An 18,424-nucleotide genomic window follows, 5' to 3' on the forward strand; every position below is an offset into this window, starting at 1 on the left:
CGAAATTTCGACTTATCCTCATAAATGACTTATACTGATGGAATAATGTCTCTAGCGGAAAAATGGCAAAAAGTGGTCTACCAAAATGGTACTGGTTCTTTTTTTTATTAATTTTTAGCATAAATATAAAAAAATTAGTTTAAGTTTGATTAGAAATACGAAAAGACTTTTTCGACTTCCCAATATTTGAGCGAATTGCAGAGGTTCCCACCCCCAATAAGCACAAAGAAAGCTCTAGCTGTACACGAGAGGGCTTTATGGTTATAAGCACAAGAAAAGCATTAAAGCATAAAAGCATTATGAATTTTAAATAATTTGACATCTGTGATTGAAAACACTTAAGACATGTAAACCAATCATTTCTTACGAAATCACGTCCATTTTTAGCAAATTATGACATGTGCTTGCCTGTCAATGAACCTTTGTTTCATGCCCTGAAGCTGTCCCATAAAGTTCTTCTTATGCTTCACTTTGATAAACTACAACAACACCAAGTGAAAAGGCGAACTCTTCCACGTAGCATGTGTGCTATGCGCCGAAGAAGCTTTCAATGTCAATGAATGTAATTTATGCGGTGACATGCAGCAAATTAAATATCGACCAGCAACAAAAGGATACAGTTAAACAATATATACAACACATATAACTGCTAAGGACACCTTCAAGTGTTGCAATTCGATTGTGCTTTACTCTATTGTTTCCTCGCCAGTGGACTTGTGGTGTGTTTGTCAGCAAGATAATAACAGCTGAGACCATTATGCATGTTGTGTGTGTGTGTGGGCACTTGAGTGTGCTTAGTAGGTGAGTTGGGTGCTTCAAAGTCGGCACAGGGGCGGCGGTTCTCTGAATGTGTCAAATGTTGCAGAAAGCAATGAAAGTAAAAGGATTCAAGTAAGTGCTGGTCTTTTGAGCAAAGATAAGAAAATAAACAAAAAAATCGAAAACAAAAGCGAATATGTGTGAAGAACTTATGCATTGAGTATTTGAGAATAATGCCGGGTCACAGGCGGCACACAAGCACACACATATTTACGTGAGATATAGAATTGGAATTTAAAGTGAGCCATGCTTGCAGATAGCTCAATATGCGGTTGGCAATGGCTATCAATACTCGCACATATTGCTGCCACATAACATACTTGTATTTGTCGAATCATTATTTACATAAAAAGGCTTGTGTGTTTCGTGCAGTCTCTTTGTCGGGTGTAACGCATAGAAACTCATTGACCTAGAAATTTTCGCTCCCCACGCACTCGTTTAGTTGTATGTGTCTCTCTACTTAGGAATGTTATATATATATACTATATATATGCTATATATATTAATACATATGTATATGTACTTGTATGTGTGCGGCTTAATAGATTAACTTGTGACCACTATAACTGTTGCTATTGTCGCCTAAACGGTGAACCTTGTACTTGCGGCAAATAAAGGATTCGCATTGCTGAGCTTCAAGGGATATGTTCTATTTGAGTGCTTCACATTCATCTAAGGGCATAAAATTTATATGTATTAGGGTGTATTTCTCAAATAACTTTTTTTTGCATTTAGCTCTTTAAAAATTAAGGTTTTGCCCCAAAACACATTATTCAAAGAAGAAAAGCTCTTTCTTTCAATTTAATTCGTGCTTAAATTATGTTTTTTTTCCATGTATGTATAGAACATATATTTTTCGATATTTTTCATTAAGCAAGTAAACTTACAATTTTGAAAATATTATTTTCTAATACCAAATGTTTTGTTCCACAAAAATAGGTTATGAGCCCCGTGCCTGCAATTTTATGACTCTGACAGGAGTCAGCTTGAGATCATGATATTTTAAGCAGCGATACCCGTTAAGAGGAATTGTTGTCGACTTTTTTTCATAAAAACATTTCTCTAACAGTTAGGTGCAGTTAACGTTATATCTTTATTGACCTGAGTGTTCAAACAAGTGCCTTATAAATTCTCTGTTGCTCATACGTCATGGTGTACTGTACGAATACAGCACATTTGATGCATTACTTTAACTCCATATAAATCTTAAAGACATATTTGTATGGAAAAAAACAATATGACCTGTTTTAGAGCGTTAAATTTTGTGTCAGAATGCACTGTTTTAAATTTAATTAAAAATAATGTCTGGAAAAAATCCGCTTGGGATTTTGTAGTGGTTAGATTAAGTTTTTTCAGGGACTTATTGCTTCTGCGATGCAGTCACTTTGAAGTCTGAGAGATACAACTGTTTTAAGTTGACCAAAGCCAGAAAAACTTTCTTCAGATTTTCCTACTTTTCCACTATTTTTTTTATTTCACAGGAAACATAACATTGTATGAGTCTTTGACTAAATTCCTACAATCCTTTGATATTGTACCGCTAGTCAACATGCTTTCAATTCACAACATCATATTACATATGTATATGTAGCATACAATTTTCAGCTGTCAAATATAACCAGTATATAACCATTTTATAACCAAAACTTAAGTTTTGTTGCAAGTATAAGTGGTGAAGGTGATGATATGCATGTTTATATCGTTAAAAAATTGTCCACTGGGTTTCCAAAGACTCAACAAATTATAGTAGGATATACGCACATACTATTCATGCATACATACATACATTTAATATATAAAGAGCATTCTCAAACTTTTTAGTTGGAACTTAATTTGTATTAATTAAAAGTTCTACAAAAAACCAAGTGGCGTTCAGTGCGTCTCTACTCTTAGCTAGTTATGTGCGCTGATGTGTTGCAGCACTTTCAACGGCCATCTTGGCATATATGTCTGTATATGTATGTGTGCACATGTGTCTTCCAAACCATGTAGTGTGTGGTTAAAATTCATTTAGCTTAACGGTTTTACACAAGTGATGACAATGTAACTTCGGCAATGACTTCAGCATTGCGAGCGGTTTGCGGTTGCCTGGTACTTGAAACTTAACTCACAGTTATAACGGGTAGTATATTACTTATCTAGGTGATAAGTGAAAACTGTGACGTGGAGTAAGTAACCAAAAGAGTACATACATTTTAGCACTTGAAAGCGTAGTCAGGGAAATTCATCACTGAATTTGGTCCAGTACTAATAATGTAGCAAAAGCTTTGAGAAAAATTTTACTTTGTTCAGTAAGGCGCTCTCTTTAAGAATCATTGAAGACTGGTCACAAAATAAACCCTATTTCTGTTTGAAGCACACATTTTTAATGCCGGATTATACTATTTTAAACACTTTCAATAACTGTTCTACTGGTATTTTCAATATTTTCATCTCACATCATCTTCAGTTGTTACGCAGAACTCTTGTCATTAAAACTCATTTCAAAATATCATGACTCACAGGCTTACAACTTATTATGTTAAATCTCTTTGCTTCTAAGTTAATTACTAAATGAGTAATGCCAATCGAATAGTTCAAGTTCATTAGCTAACCAAGGCAATTTATACGCCCAACCCTGCCAAGTCTGAGGAAGTGATAACCGCGAAAACCATAGAATTCGGAGCGGGAGACTCGCGGTCACAACAGCTGATTTTCAATAAATTGGAATTTATTAGATATCGAAATATATTTCCCCCACTGTAAGTGTGACATCAATTGCCGTTGCCGTTGCGTCACACCGCCGACGTAATGCTGTTGTTGTTGCTGAGAACGGACATGTGTGGCATACATGTGGCAAGTAGCGGCCGCTAAGCTGGCAACGGCAGAGAAGCAAAAGAGGAAACGTTTCGAAAGCGAATAAGCAGCAGAGGGAGCTGTTGAACGGCGCTGTAAATAAGCTGACGGAAAGGCGTCACAGCGCAAAAACGCCATCAATCAAGGACCAAAGTGTGAGAACGGAGACGAGTTCGCACATCTGCCAGCGCTTGAGTGACGGTGGGCACCCAGACCGTCATCACAAATAAAAATAGCAACAACAAAGCGCAAGTGTAAATAGTGAAGTATGCTAATTTCCATCGAAAGTTTATGCGCCAGTGCCAAGAGCTTGTTTTTTCGCATACATTTTGTATGCTTTTCCAATTCATTTATTCTACTTAATATTTGTCTAACTTTTGCTTATTTTTCGCTTCCAATTTATTATTTTCAAACAACTTTCCTCAGCCATTGTTATTTGGACGCAGCAATTTTTCAAAAGTTATACTTTATATGCATGTGTGTGTATATGTATGAGGTATGTGTATTTATTGGGAGCTGTCAGTATGTCACAGCAGAGAAGCTACTCGTATTGACATTTCGATGTGGGCGTGTGAAAAGCGTCTGATTATTGGTGATAAATTCCATGTGACTCGTGAAATAATTGTTTGGCAAAAACACTCACTCACATACACATACACACAACCACACATTCAAACGTCTGTACAGGAAAGAAAAATTACTTTCGAAGTGTTGACTGGCAGAGAAAGGCGAAAAAATTCCAATGGTCATTACGAATACAATCTTTTTATGAATATGTACATATGTATATATGTGTTCAGACGAATTTGTTCGTGCTGCCAATTCTGCGGCCTTTATTGCTGTCATCCAACGAATTGGCTGCTGTCCACTTAAGTGATTTTTTATGAAGCATAAAATTCACATTTAACTGCCTGCGCCTTTCCACCTAGCGTTTTCTTCTCTTTATTGCATTTTCAACAATTCAATTTAAACACTTTTATTTATTTACTTTTCAACTCAAATTCATCAAATTATACTTGTGCAATTATGCTAATTCAGCCGCGATGCCGTGGCTTTGTGCCGCTCTGCTCGTATCTCGCTTGCAACAAGTGCGGGTACCTTTTTATTTACATTCCCCCGCCTACACACACACATACTGAAACATTCTTCTGCATGTTGGGACATTGTTGGGTAATGAAGCTATTGCAATTTGCTTATAATAGTATTTCGCATTGGACGTGAAGTGGCAACCAAGGAAGGCGAATCAATAATAAATGGACAGTAGCTGAGACGCAATATTGTTGCTGTAAATGAAGGTATGTGCTGGCGGTGCAAAATGACGGAATAAAGCGAATGTGGTGAAAAGAGAAAATGAATAAAAAGTGAAAAATATACTTGCTTTATATATATATTAATATATATAGTATATATTCACGTCTCTTAATATTTCTTTCTAGGTCTGAAACCTCTGAAGATATTAAAACTGTCATTCGAAGCCGACAATTGTAGTATTTACGAAAGTGTGCATCAAAGGAAACGGACGTAGATACCTTCTTAAATGCACTCAGCAACTCCGATTCACGTGGATTAACTGTAATAATTCTATAGTTTCAATATTAGAACACCAAAAAGAAGGCGAAAAAGATTATTCTCAAAGAGTAGTGAGCGTGGTGGCCGTGACTGAAGGATTGGTTTATGAGCTGAGATAAAACTATGATGCAATAAATTTTATTTGAAATTTGTATTCTTTTGATTTTCAGAATTGGTTTCTGCCTCAGACGAAGTTAACGGTTTTTGGGTGCGAATTATATGAGATCGTGGAACTGTTTTCGCTGAAAATGTTGATATTTCTGTATGAGAACGAAGTAGTTTTATTTAAATAGATAAAATATCAAAAACAAAAAAACACTTAAAATAAAAACAAATAAAATTTAAGCAAAAGAGAAAATGTTTCAGAAAAACAACTTTATTCGAAATTTTTTATTACTTAAAACTCCCCAGGGGGGAATTCATTTGGTTCGAGTGCTAATATGCTGGTCGCTCATATTTTAAAAAAGAATATTTCTATAAATAATTTAAAATACACGACTGTATTATATTTTGTGCTATTTCAGTACTTCTGAAAAAAATCTAAAGGAAACTCCTTCATACAATTCAAGTTTACTGTGCTACGTTTTTCAGGGATTACTCTCAACGGTCACTGCTCAAGAAAAAGTTGAAAATACAAACATGTTGAATATGCTGAATATGTTTTAGGTTATACCATACACATATAATATAACCGGAAATGAAGCAGTTGCAAACTTACATACTTAAATATTAAGACAGATTACTAATAAAATATATACACAAAAAATATTAATTATAAGATTTAATAATAATATCTTTTTAAGTTTTTTTTTAATTAAAGATCTTTTTTTTCATTAAAAATAAAAATTTTAAAATTTTTTTAATAATAATATAATTTTATTAAAGTTTGAAATTTAGTTTTTTAATCCGAAATCGGAATTAGAAACCGAAAATTTGTATTTAACTTTAAAAATTGGAGAAGAAAATATTAAAAATTAAATATTTGAAATCAAAAGTTTGAATGGATGATATTAGAAAAGATTTGAAGTTGGAAAGATTAACTTATTTGTATCCGAGAATTGTTATGAAGAGTAATTAAATATAAATAAGACAAAAATTGTGAAAATATGATGGAAGTTTGTAAGAAATAAACTTTCCCTTTTTAAAGATATCCAGTGTTATAATTTCGGATATTTTTTAATACATGAAATAAAATATTTTTTCAAAGTATTCCTGGAAGTAACCACTTTTTTAATTTTTTGATCCAGCGTAGTAGCAAAAAGGAGAAACGACTGGTGCTCTGTAATTAACACGTCTAAAACCACGTAAGCGGTGTCTACGCCAGTAAAGAAGAAGAATCCGGTAATTAGGATTAAAATTTCCACATTTAATATTTACTACGATTTTTGGTAATAGAAATTTGAATATTATACTTAACAAAGATTTTCGAGATGAAAAATTTAAAAACAAAAATATTTCAAAGGATCGTCTAAGTGTGATCCTCCGAACAATCACAGATTTGTGCGATTTTTTTAAATGTTGAAATTAACTAATTGGTACGATTTTTAAAGATTGTTGTCCACGCTGTTCCCTTTCTACAAGAAACGCTTTAGCAACCCTAATAAGTTGAATTTCGATTTCAAAATGTGAGAAAATGTTTAATATATTGTATACTATACGATAATGCAACAAAAAAAAAATCGATTTCTCAAAAATTTCACACTGAGACCGATCCCTTAAGAATATCCATAGAAGTACGGAGGAAATTTAAAAACATTGATTCTATATATTGAATACGTACTTTTATGCAAGCCCGGTTATAACCGCGTAAGCGTTGTTTATTTCGGTTTCGGTAATTAGAGAGTTTAAGATGAGTAGGTGATTAGCCTTCTGCATCCGAGCCTAGCTCCGGGCTGCCGGTTTTGCTTCTAGGCAAGCAATGGTGTGGGAATTTCCACCTCGCAGGTGCTAAGGTTATACCGCCTTTACTCGGTTGTCAGAGCCTCGTTCGTAGTGAACAGGGGGTACCGCGCGAAGGTGAGGTTGACGTTTGGGAGGGATAGGCTACATATTTGCATCACCAACCCCATTTGCCATTTTGCGTAAACGTTGACTACACCAATAAAGAAGAAGGCTTCTATGCAAAATTCAATTCCAATTATATTTTCTCAAAATTTGCAGTCGATCGCATAAAAACTGGCAAAGTTATTTGTCTAGCCAAGTGGAAAAAGGTAGTTTTGAGAAAATAACGCGTTTTGTGATTTCTCATATAACTATAGGTAAACTGCAGGTGGGCTTACTATAAACACTTAAAATCGTTTGAAAGAACTTTTCTCGCTACAAATCAACTTGAAACTTATGTTTATGACTATAAAGCATAGCTTGTGCAAAACAAAGATTTTTTGAAAATTCTACAGTAGCTAAGGCACTTAAAAACATATTTTGCAACCCGTAACATACAAAATAACATAAAGTTAATGGAAGTTAGCCGAAGTTATTTGAAACTTTTCAATTTTTAAATTTTAATATTGAAGTGCGCTTTTATAATGATGTTAGTTTTTCCAGAATATTTTTTTTTTACTTTCTCACTTGTAAATTGCTTTTGCCCTGAATATTTATTTAGCTAATCTAATGCGCGGAATTATGCGGGCATTTTGAAGTCCTAGTGTAAGTTATGAAGAACATTCGTTTAATTGCACAAATATTTGCACAATCACTACACAAACTCACACATATACCACATATATGTACATACATTCATACAGACGTGCAGAGCCATTATTTGGCCACATTTATGCGCGGCTATTTACCTTGACTGTGGTGCGCGTTTTTCGCCACTTCGAAGTCGAGGTGGTGGTCTCCTCCTCCTGCTCCTCGATGACGTTGTTATCCTCCATTCTGTGTGCTTGTGTGTGTGTGGGCGTGTGCTGGGTAGGTAAGTTAGGGTTTTAAGTAATGCTAACTGTATTGTTGTTGGTGTATGCAATTCACATGTATATGCAAGTATGTATGTGTGCAAGTGCTACCTTTGTTGTTGTTGCCTGAATTATGAATACGCGGTGCGGCGCAATATATTCACTCGTACGAATGTGAATAAATTATGTCCGTAATCCTTTCTGGATGCGAACGTGTTGCTGTAGCGTCGTCAACCCTCTCTACTTATGTGTGCGTATGACTGTGCGTGCACATATGTGTCGGTGTATGAGTGCGTCGGTACAATCCAAAGCTTTTATTTTGATGTTTGGCTCTTTATTTCGTTTATTATGACATTTATTTCGCAAATATACATACAGACAGGGGGGCAAGTGCGCAAAAATGCAATAATTTGCCTTGGCGAGTTTTTTGCGCTTGAAGCCTTGAAATGTGACGGGCTGTTGTTGTCACGGACAAGGTGGAATATTTTTCCAAATTAATTTATAAAAACTGCACTGCAATTCGCTGTTTACTTGCTTTGCTTTTTCTGCACTTCACGTTATATCACTAATTGGCTTAATATTGGCGCTCAACATTTTTTGCTGATTTCAGTAATTCTTCTCTTTTTTTGTGATTCTTCAATTATTTTTAATAAAAATTCTTTTAATTGATCGCAGCAATGAAACACATCAACTCATCACAAACACTTATGTCACACTATAAATATGGGAAAAATACTTTATGCTTTCGGATTGAACACAAAAACAACACCAAGAAAATGCTTTTAAAGCGAATATGGCTTTTTGGGCAAAACTGAAATTTACGGTAATTTTTTTTTAACCAGAGCAAAAATATTTACTGCTTTCGATTTGTGCTATTTTAATTTTGTTTTTTTTTTGTGGTAAATAATACAAGTAACAGTAATGCCCTTAAAATTGCTCAACTTTTGATTTGCCATATCGAGAATTATATATTATATATCGAAATATTAAAAAAAATTATAGATAGCATTATGTATTTACTCAGATATTTGACTAATAATTGATTATATTTAGCTTTTAGTTCTTTTTGTGGTTATATTAACTGGTATTTTCATTTTAATTGCTTTTTATTGGTTTCATTTATTTAATGTCGATTTATTTTGCCTAATTCACCATTTTAATTATGCAAGGCAAATAAAAATACTCAAACTTTATTTTTTTCATTTCCTCTGCATAATTAAATTATATTTTTTTGTGCCTTCCGAAAAATTTATTATAAATTTATTTCTCATATTTTTTTAAATATTTCATAGCAAGAATTAATTAGTTAATATACTTGGATGCCGAGAAGGAGTCTTAAGCGTGATTTCATGCAGCTAAAAAAATTTTGAATTTCGTTTTGTTTTTTGAATTATTTTTCACATGAAAAATTCTGTTTTTGCAATCGTGCGGTAATAAAATTGCAAGGATGGTAATGTAATAGTAGAGTGGAAGTTGAAAAAAAAATATTTGTCACTTTTCCGCACACTTTACGATCGCAATACTAATATAAGTGCGCAACTAGTACTTTGTGAAAGAAAATTAAAACGTAAGTCAGCACTTTTCGAGATTAAAAAAATATTTAAAATAATTTTAAACTCTGAAACTCATATATACATATATATATAGTATATATATACATATATATGCATATACATTTATATATATAATCAACGGAAAGACTAAATAGCTAAGTCAACTGTGTGCCGGAATTGAAAAGCAAACAAGTTGTGATTGAGCAAACCACAATCGAAATGAATTATTTCTGCTAAGCAGGAAGTGTGTATTTTGAGGCTCGATTGTCTCTGTTGGACGCCTCTGAACATCCTTGTAAATCGTAAAGTGTGCTTTGTAATGCAAAAACAACGCAGCACATGCTGCGTATAACGGTAACTAAGAAAGCTGTGCACAGTGCAATTATTCTGTTTTGCAATTTATTTGGCTGTCTGTGCAGCTGTCAGAAGCGCGGCGGGGCATGCATGTGTAGCCCGGACGAGATTTGCCACTGTGACTGTGTACCAAGTGTCACTTTGCAGTGATGCGTGATTGGTGCTTAATTGAATTTAATTGATTTCCGTGTTTTGTGTTTATGATTCGAACTTTGTTAGGTTGTCAGTCGTGTTGCGTGGTTCAGTGGCTTTGTTTACGTTGCGTATACGCCCCCGGGCTTTTGCTGCCAATGCAAAAACTACTTGCGTCTGAACAATATACTGTTATGCATATATAAGCGTGCGTGTATGTGTGCGTTTGTTTTATATTAGACACCAGTGAACTGCTTTGAGCATTTTGTCGATTTTTTAATAAATTAATTTTTTTTTAATTTTTTTGTGTGTGTGTATGTTGGGTATGAATGCACTTTTTAAATTTCTTTGTTTGCTTTTGTTGCTTGTTTGCATAATATTTCAACTATTTTGTATGTATTTTGTAATGTAGACTTTTTTGTTTTTGTGTCGTTCTTTTTTAATTATTTAATTTGTTGTTGTATTGCACTGTGTTGTTTCATTAAAATGTGATTTTTTCGGTGTTGTGTTTGGTTTTTTTGCTTAACTTTTGTATGTAATTTTGTGTATTTCTAATATAATATTCCAGAAAAATTTCGAAATGATTTTCGTAAATTTTTTGAAGTTTTTTTTAACTTTACTTTTGCCAAATTTTCATAAGTACATGTTTCCAACGCAAAAGTATATTCGAATGGCTGCAGTACGGCGAATTTTGAAAATCTGTGCGAAATACTTTTCACCGCGCGCACAAATCCAACTGGCAGCCGTGGGCCGCACAATTTCTCCACAGCAACTTTTTACCAATTTGGTGTTTTCAATTCGGATATTTTCATTTAATTTCTGAAACTGTTGCTTTTGATTTATTTATTTTTTTAATTTTTTTTTTGTTTTTTTTTATTCTTTTGCGTTTGTATTTGGACTCCTATCTCTATTTGTCTGCTTATTATTTGTGCTCAGTTTTGCAGAGCGCTCGCCGCTGTCGCTGGCACTTGAAGTGGCTCACAGTGGCGATTCGCCGCGGCCACTTTGCTCAACGGCATGAGAATCGGCCAGCTATTAGCTTATGATTTTTGCACTTATATTTAAATGTGCGAGTGTGTGTGGGCATTCGGCATGTGTGTGTGTGTGCATGTGAGGGCATGAGTAAGAGCGTAAGTAGCCTTTGAGTGTATGCGTGTGCTGGTGTTGTTGTTGCATGTGTCGACAATGGCGTTTGCTAGTTTCATTTACTCGCAGCTAAAAGTCGCTTTCAGCATTTCAGTGTTGGAAAGCGATTAGTTTTCTAAAGTTGACAAATTTTCATTTATCTTGAGAATAATGATTTTTTTTCGTTTGTTTTTTGTAAATGAGATATAATGGTTAACCTGGCTGTCATGCTTTAGCCACTCTACTGTAGCTTCGTATCTAAAATTTTTCCAGTATGGATATATGTATTTGTTGGAAAAAATGAGTTATGACATTTGACTAAAGCCTATCTAACAAAATATCTTCAAATTATTGCCCTGAAACAGAAAAATTTTACTGAACCCTTGGCTTCACCAGCGTGAGTCACATTGTAGCAGGCGCAATCCATTATTTTATATATATATCCATGTTAAAATTACTCTGTGTGTCAGCTGACCATGCTGCTGGAGAGCAACGGGTACGGGCACGTCGCTTTCTGACCCAGCTGGCATTTTCGATGCTAACGAACTGAAATTTTGATGGGCTTTTTATGTGAGTATGTCTACAGTTTTTATATGAAAAATTAAAAAAAAAATGTGGTTCAGTCTTAAGGAACTTTATGGACTGAGCTGAACGAAATTTCATTAACAAAAATTACCAAACTGAAAAAGAATTATAAATAATGTAAAATATGGTAAAATAATTTTTAAATATTCATTATCTTAATCTCTTGTAACATTTATATTCGAAGACATTAGAAAAATGAATTATTTTTATCGAAAACGATATCTCGTGATTTCTACTTCTATAATTCCCGCATAACTTAGTGCTAGCTCTTTGTGCATATATGTATTTTAGTAACATATACTATATATAAGCAGATGTCAGTGTTTGCGAATTCAGAGATGCGTGGGAGCAACAGAATCGCTATGCGACTCAAGTAATTGCCAAGCGGCGATGTTCAGCTTTTCAACGCCAATCCAAACAACTTGACTAACAACAGTGCGAACAGAGTCACTTACGCGCACCAACACATAAGTTTACGCTCAAAGTGGCGCACCTGCAGGAAATCGGCGGAAAATGCGGGTTATAAATATTTAAAATGACTTTGACTTGGTAGTCGGAAATATAAGTTCGGAAACCTCCAATAAGCCATTAAAAGCAAGTGTGAAAATATTTTATTTTCTTCGTCTTACTGGCCACAGTATTTTCTTTTATGTAACATATTGGTAGTCGAAAAACTATTTTCGTATTTTGTCAATAGTCGCTGCAGTCGTATGCCTCCAGTGCTACCAATTACATTGTATCATACCATATAGTGTTGGAAAGGTGCTGTTTTAATCCTCAGTTGAAATTTGATTAGAAATACGAAAAAACTTTTTCGACTACCAAATATAATCAATTTTTTCAAGCAGTTCACATAAGCTAAATGATTGTAGTATAGTTATAGAATAAAGACAACACAGTCTTATGTTTTTACGATTATCAGTCAGCCAGATCCTACTTTAATCTTGCATATACCAGCGTGTTAAGATTACTTGTATCTGCCAAGCCCTTTACTTAATTTTAAACTTGGTTCACTTGATTTCCTGCACGGCATGAAGGTTTTCCCACAAGCACGAGCTCCCACATAATCCGAGGCGCGGTAATGGCCATTAACAATTAAATATACGAAATTGCCTGTGGTTGTTGTTTTAGTTGTGTTTTCAATTCTATATTTCATATATGTATGCTTTGCTCTCTCCCATACTGGCTTTGCTAATGCTTTATAGTTTTGTTAGTTTAAATTGAAGCAAATTAATTTGGTGATTTTCTGCGAAATGTTAATGTTTAATTCAATGTTGAGTGTCTGCGCAGCGCTTTTGTTGGTGAGTGGCGCGGATTGCACGCTGAGCCATTGTTTTTGTTGGGAATTAATGCGGCATAAGCGCATCGAAATTTATGACAATAAATTCACTAAACGATGTGCCCATATAAAAATACCGTTATGAATGCTTATTTCAAGTTGCCTTTTGTTGGTATTGTTGGATAAGCTTAAATATTTTTATTTTTTAGCAACATAGTGAAAATTATGAATTTAATGCTTTACTGTTATTTTAGCTCTCTCCTACACTTTCGCGCAGATTTACCACTGTTTTTTGTTATTTTTGTAAAATGAAATCCGCGAAATAACCGTTAAAATCGCAAATATCGCTTTCAGTTTAAAACACGCTGAGCCTCGCACTGTTCACTATTATTTTTTAATCAAATATAACGGGATTTACTTTGATATTTTCAATCGCATATTTTAATTGAATTCTCGGTACTTGAATATTTTCGCGAAGTTGTTATGGCAACGCTTACTGTTCAATACTGAGCTGGGCTGTTCGGCGCAGCACAGTTGGCGGATGAGTATGACTGCTGACTGCGCCCGCTGGATCCCCCGCACAGTCGACCGCGTGCGGGTGCAATAAACCACATCAGTGGCGGCTAAGCGGTTTAGCGGGAGTCCAACGGGATTTCGGCACACATGCGACCGCAAATGCGCCTTCATACGCATCAATGCGCACACACACACACACATACGCGGAAAGAAATAAGAGAAAATCTTCCTTTGTTTGGCCGCCTCTAGGTGCTTTGTTTCTTTGTTTGGTCGCCGTATATGGCGAAAATTTCCACTTCCACTTCGCCTAGTATAAAACTGTCAGCGTGCAATGCACTCCAAGGCGCTTGCGGCACAGCACTTCCTTTTATTTGTGTCACGTTCTTCACCGCGCCGTTCCGCGTCGCTGCCGTCTGCTTTGTCTGGTTTGCTTTGTGCGTTGTTCGCGCGCTTTGCCGCCTTGGTGCTCACCTTTTGACGCGCAACTGTCACTGGCACTTTGTGTGCAATTTATTATTGCGTCTTACTTGGCGCGCACCGTTAGCTTTAGGGCTTCTGCGCCCGCTCCTCCAGCGGCCGCTGCTCTTGAATCGGGTGCTAAGTGCCGTTGGCTTTTATTGAGCCTCGGGAATTTATTGCAACAAGGGTTTGTTTAAAAAGCAATGAATCATTATCACCAGCGGCCAAAGCACCGCACGAGGCTGCGCCCTATCAACGGCCGGCCTTGTGTGTGCATGTGTGCACTTGTACATCTGCTTAATGTAAGATTAACGCTCGCTGCCTTCCACTGAACTTTGTTCATCAATTTTATTTAATTTGACTTTATTATTTTACCCTCAATGACTATTTGTGTGTGTGTGCGATCATATTTGTTTATGTGCTGTGTATAGTGTGCAGGATTGTATGTTACTCATACGCCACGGTGACTTCGCTTGCCCCATTTCGCTTTGATATATGCATATTGGTGTGTTATGTACGTGTGTATGTGTATTTTCTGCTGTTCGCCTTGCATTGCGAAAATTCTGTTGTTCCCTTTGTTGTTGTTATGTTCAATAATATTATTGCATTAGCGTATGCGCTTGCCTTCACTATTATTGTTTTTGCTAAATGATTTTAATCTTTTGTTATTTTAGCTAGAAAACACTAAGACGCTTTAATTGTTGGAAGCAGCGGTGCACTTGACTAATTTCGCGGAAACTTTTAATGAATTTTTTTCATGTCGCATTAGTACGTGTAAAGCATAAATATTGCCTCACAGTGCGGTTGCTTTCACAAATAAATTGCACTAATTTATTTGCATTTCAAAACTAAATGACACAAATGGCACATACATATAACTTAATAATCATCTCAGATTTAGTTGAAATTTTTTTTGCTAATTTTTAACGTTCGTGTTGTTTTTTTGGTCAAAATAAAGTGTGATCCATTGCGAGGTTCCCTACTTTTTTTTAAGAAAAAAAAAAACACAGAGACTTCAAATTTATTAAGGAATGTTTATTACCGTTCGAAAGAACATTCTTTGAAATTGAGGTTCTTAGGTTTATCTTTTTCAAATGATGGCCGCGGCCACGTCTCATTTGGTGCATCCATTGAGTCCAATTTTGCGATAAATGACATTCGTGATATTTGCTCCAAGGCCTGAATCAAAGCAGGATTGTCTACATAGACTTTATACTTTACATATTCCCACAGTTTGAGATTACAATATTTTGATGGCCAATCGATCGCCCCAAAATGTGAAATTATCACCGAAGTGTGCTCTCAATAAATCTATTGCCGTGGTGCCGTCTTGTTGAAATCAAATGTCGCTGAGATCACGAGCTTCAGTTTCAGGTAACAAATAATAGGTCATCATGACGTGATAATGGTCAGCATTGACGGTTACGCTCTCACCCGCATCATTTTTGAAGAAATATATATATACCACGCCAAATCGGTTTTGTTTTCTAGAAGAAAAGGCAGCTCTTGAATCCTTACAGGTTTCTCTTTGTCCCAAAAGGCGGCAATTTTGCTTCTTTACACACCTTTTCAGCCAAAAATGGGCCTAATCGCTGAACGAAATTTGACTCGAATATTGCACAAGAAATTCCCCTGCATAAAAGGCCACAATTGATATGTAATTGGACTTTCTATATGCGAAAGTTTCCAACATGCCATTTGCATCAATTTTGCCACAAAAGTGCTAAGAAAGCAAAAAATTTCTTCATATTTAAATTTCGAATCAAATAAGCTTTAACCTCTTCCTAGCAAGCGCCACAATTATGCTCTGTGGCTATATAGTATTTCTTTTCCAGCCCACTGAATTACCAACGCCGCTCCTACATGAAATATAAATATGAATAGACTTGAGTACATGTAAACATGAAGCTTTTCTCTAAAACTCTTTATTTGCCCCAAATAAAATGGAAATAGAAAGAAGAAATAATAATCAAAATATAGCAATAAAAATCGATGTGCATTATTTACAGTCGATGGCACAAGCTTCCCAATTCCGACCATGCTTAGCTCTTTGCCACGCTAATTTGTTGTTATCCGCTTGGTGCCGTTCTTCACGTTCGCCGGCGCGGCTCAGCCATATGCTTCGGCTATGCAACATAGCTAATTTTATGGCAAACATTTGTGGAGGAAAAATTGCTTAGAAGTAGACAAACGATAGGTGAGTGAGATTACGATTATGTCAGTGGCGAGGTGCTGCAATGGACTGGAAATAAGGTGGCGTATGTGGGAGCAGCTGCTGATATCATAGCATTTGAAAGCGACTGATACCAAATTATCATAATCAACCAACAAGAAGAAAAGTGGGCTGGGTCCATTACGGTGCGGCGAATGGGGAATATTGACTGAGCGCAGGCAATAATCATAATCACCGCGCAGAAACAACAACAAACAACATATTAAGACAAAATCTAGTGAAGCAGATGCAAAGCAAAGGCATTAACGACCGATTTCGGGAAGGCGAGAACAGTAAATAAGCATAATAATATAAACGGTAAAAGTGAGCGAGCGTCTGCCACATGCCGCGCCACCACCTTACCATCGACTAATCTGCCGGTTTTGGCGCTCAAATATGAGAAGTGTTCCACACAGGGGAGGGACGTGCAGCAATCGGCCGTTTAGCTTGCGGCCAAATGTGCGTGGCGATATCAGAAGGGTGGCAACGCAAGCTAGGCAACACAGCGATCGCCAGCGAAGCGTAAAGTGAGCAGCAGTCGTAATGTTGCAGCCGCCAAACATTGCCAAAAATATCCAAAATCATAAAAGACGTGTGCATGTGTGCGAGTATGTGAAGTAACTGTGTATTTGAGTGTGTACATTGGGCTAATCGGCAATATGGCATAAACCCGATTATTCAGAAAAAAAGGTCTTGGTGCGAGCTTCAAAGTAAAGCGTTAGAGCGCAGATTATTGAACGAGATGGAAAGATAGTACAGATAATGCTTGTAGACAAATTTTCATTTCGGTTTTGTGGTCTCTGTTATTGTAATAAATATTACTAAAAATAGAAAATCAATGATTGGATGTGTGCCTTGTGTACTTGGCGTATAAAATGGTAGTGGTTAGGTACAAGAAAATTCGATAAGATCAGATATAGTTATTTGGTACTAAATAATAACCAAACTTAAGTCATATTAAAATTTAGAGCAGTATTTTTATAGTTCTTTCTCTTTCTAATATCTTAAAATCTAGTTAGTGGTAAGTTCTGGCTTTTGACTAGTTAAGCCTAACAAGAAGTTCAGAATATCTCTTCTAGCAGTCAAAAGTGTATTCATTTTCTTTCCATATTTTCATGGTAATACACCTGATCGTTTCCAAAATGATCTTTTTCAAACCCAAAAAAGCGAGGATCCGCTGCTGCCATCGTACTTAAATATGTATTCCGATTCGACTCTCCGCCTAAAACCACAAATTTTTAAAACTTTCCCTAAGCAATAATTTGTAATTGCTATTCGGTTATAGAAGGACACACCCTAATGCCTCTATTTGTATGCACGCAATGTGAAGTGCGTATTTATAGCGTGCGTTGAGCTGCGGCTGTGCAACGCCTCAATAATCACATTGATTTTGGCAAATCGCATAGCTAAATAGGCCAATATTCCGCAAGCACAAACACACACACACTGAAGACACGCGTGTGTACATATGCATTTGGGCATGATTTTAAATAGCCACACAATTTGTGGCAAATATACGCCGCCGATTACGTTCCGATGCAAATATTTAACTCGTCCGTCCGTCCGTCCTGTTGAAAGCGATTTGCCACTCAGCTGCGTAATACAAATATTGACTTACGCACAGAAGACCACACACACGCACAATCTTAAATGCTGGCAAGTCAACATGCAAACAGACCTTAATGAGCGTCACCGCTCCGGCTGCAGCGCAAATGTTTGCACGACCGTTATTTAATTTGAATTTTATTAGGCAACCGCAATTTTTTGGCCGCCACGCCTTCCTGCAGGCCGGGAGAATCCACAAATTAGTGGTTGCACATCACGCTTTCTATTTTTGGCAAATTATTGCCATTCAGCTGCCTCGCTTTGCTCTGCTTTGCTCTGTCAGAGCTTGTGGTTAGCATTTTAAATCGCTTCGGAACAATTGGGCAAATGCATGAATGCATGGAAATTTAACAATTGCGTGCTGCGTCTGACGTCACGCGCCGGCACAAATGCACGTACGCAAGCAAATGGACATGTGAGCATCCAAAAACGCATGGAAAAGCAAACAAGCAAACAAATCAAATTGCAATGATTGAATGCAAATGCT

The 18,424-nt window shown here is 36.1% G+C and overlaps 1 protein-coding gene across 6 annotated transcripts in view; it reads right to left on the reverse strand.

Moving 5' to 3' along the window:
• LOC120766272 (tropomodulin) overlaps nucleotides 1–18,424 on the reverse strand; it is a 136,986-nt gene that overhangs the window by 74,772 nt on the left and 43,790 nt on the right. The window contains exon 1 of one of the 6 annotated variants that reach the window (XM_040091667.1): nucleotides 8,013–8,331. The exons of the other annotated variants lie outside the window; for them this stretch is intronic. Within the exon in view, the coding sequence (XP_039947601.1) occupies nucleotides 8,013–8,099 (87 nt within the window). The 5' untranslated portion in view covers nucleotides 8,100–8,331. Of the gene's footprint in view, nucleotides 1–8,012; nucleotides 8,332–18,424 lie in introns of those variants that run through there. 6 annotated transcript variants of the gene reach the window in all.

This window comes from Bactrocera tryoni, chromosome 1 (genome assembly GCF_016617805.1).
Source record: "Bactrocera tryoni isolate S06 chromosome 1, CSIRO_BtryS06_freeze2, whole genome shotgun sequence".
NCBI classification, from domain to species: domain Eukaryota; kingdom Metazoa; phylum Arthropoda; class Insecta; order Diptera; family Tephritidae; genus Bactrocera; species Bactrocera tryoni.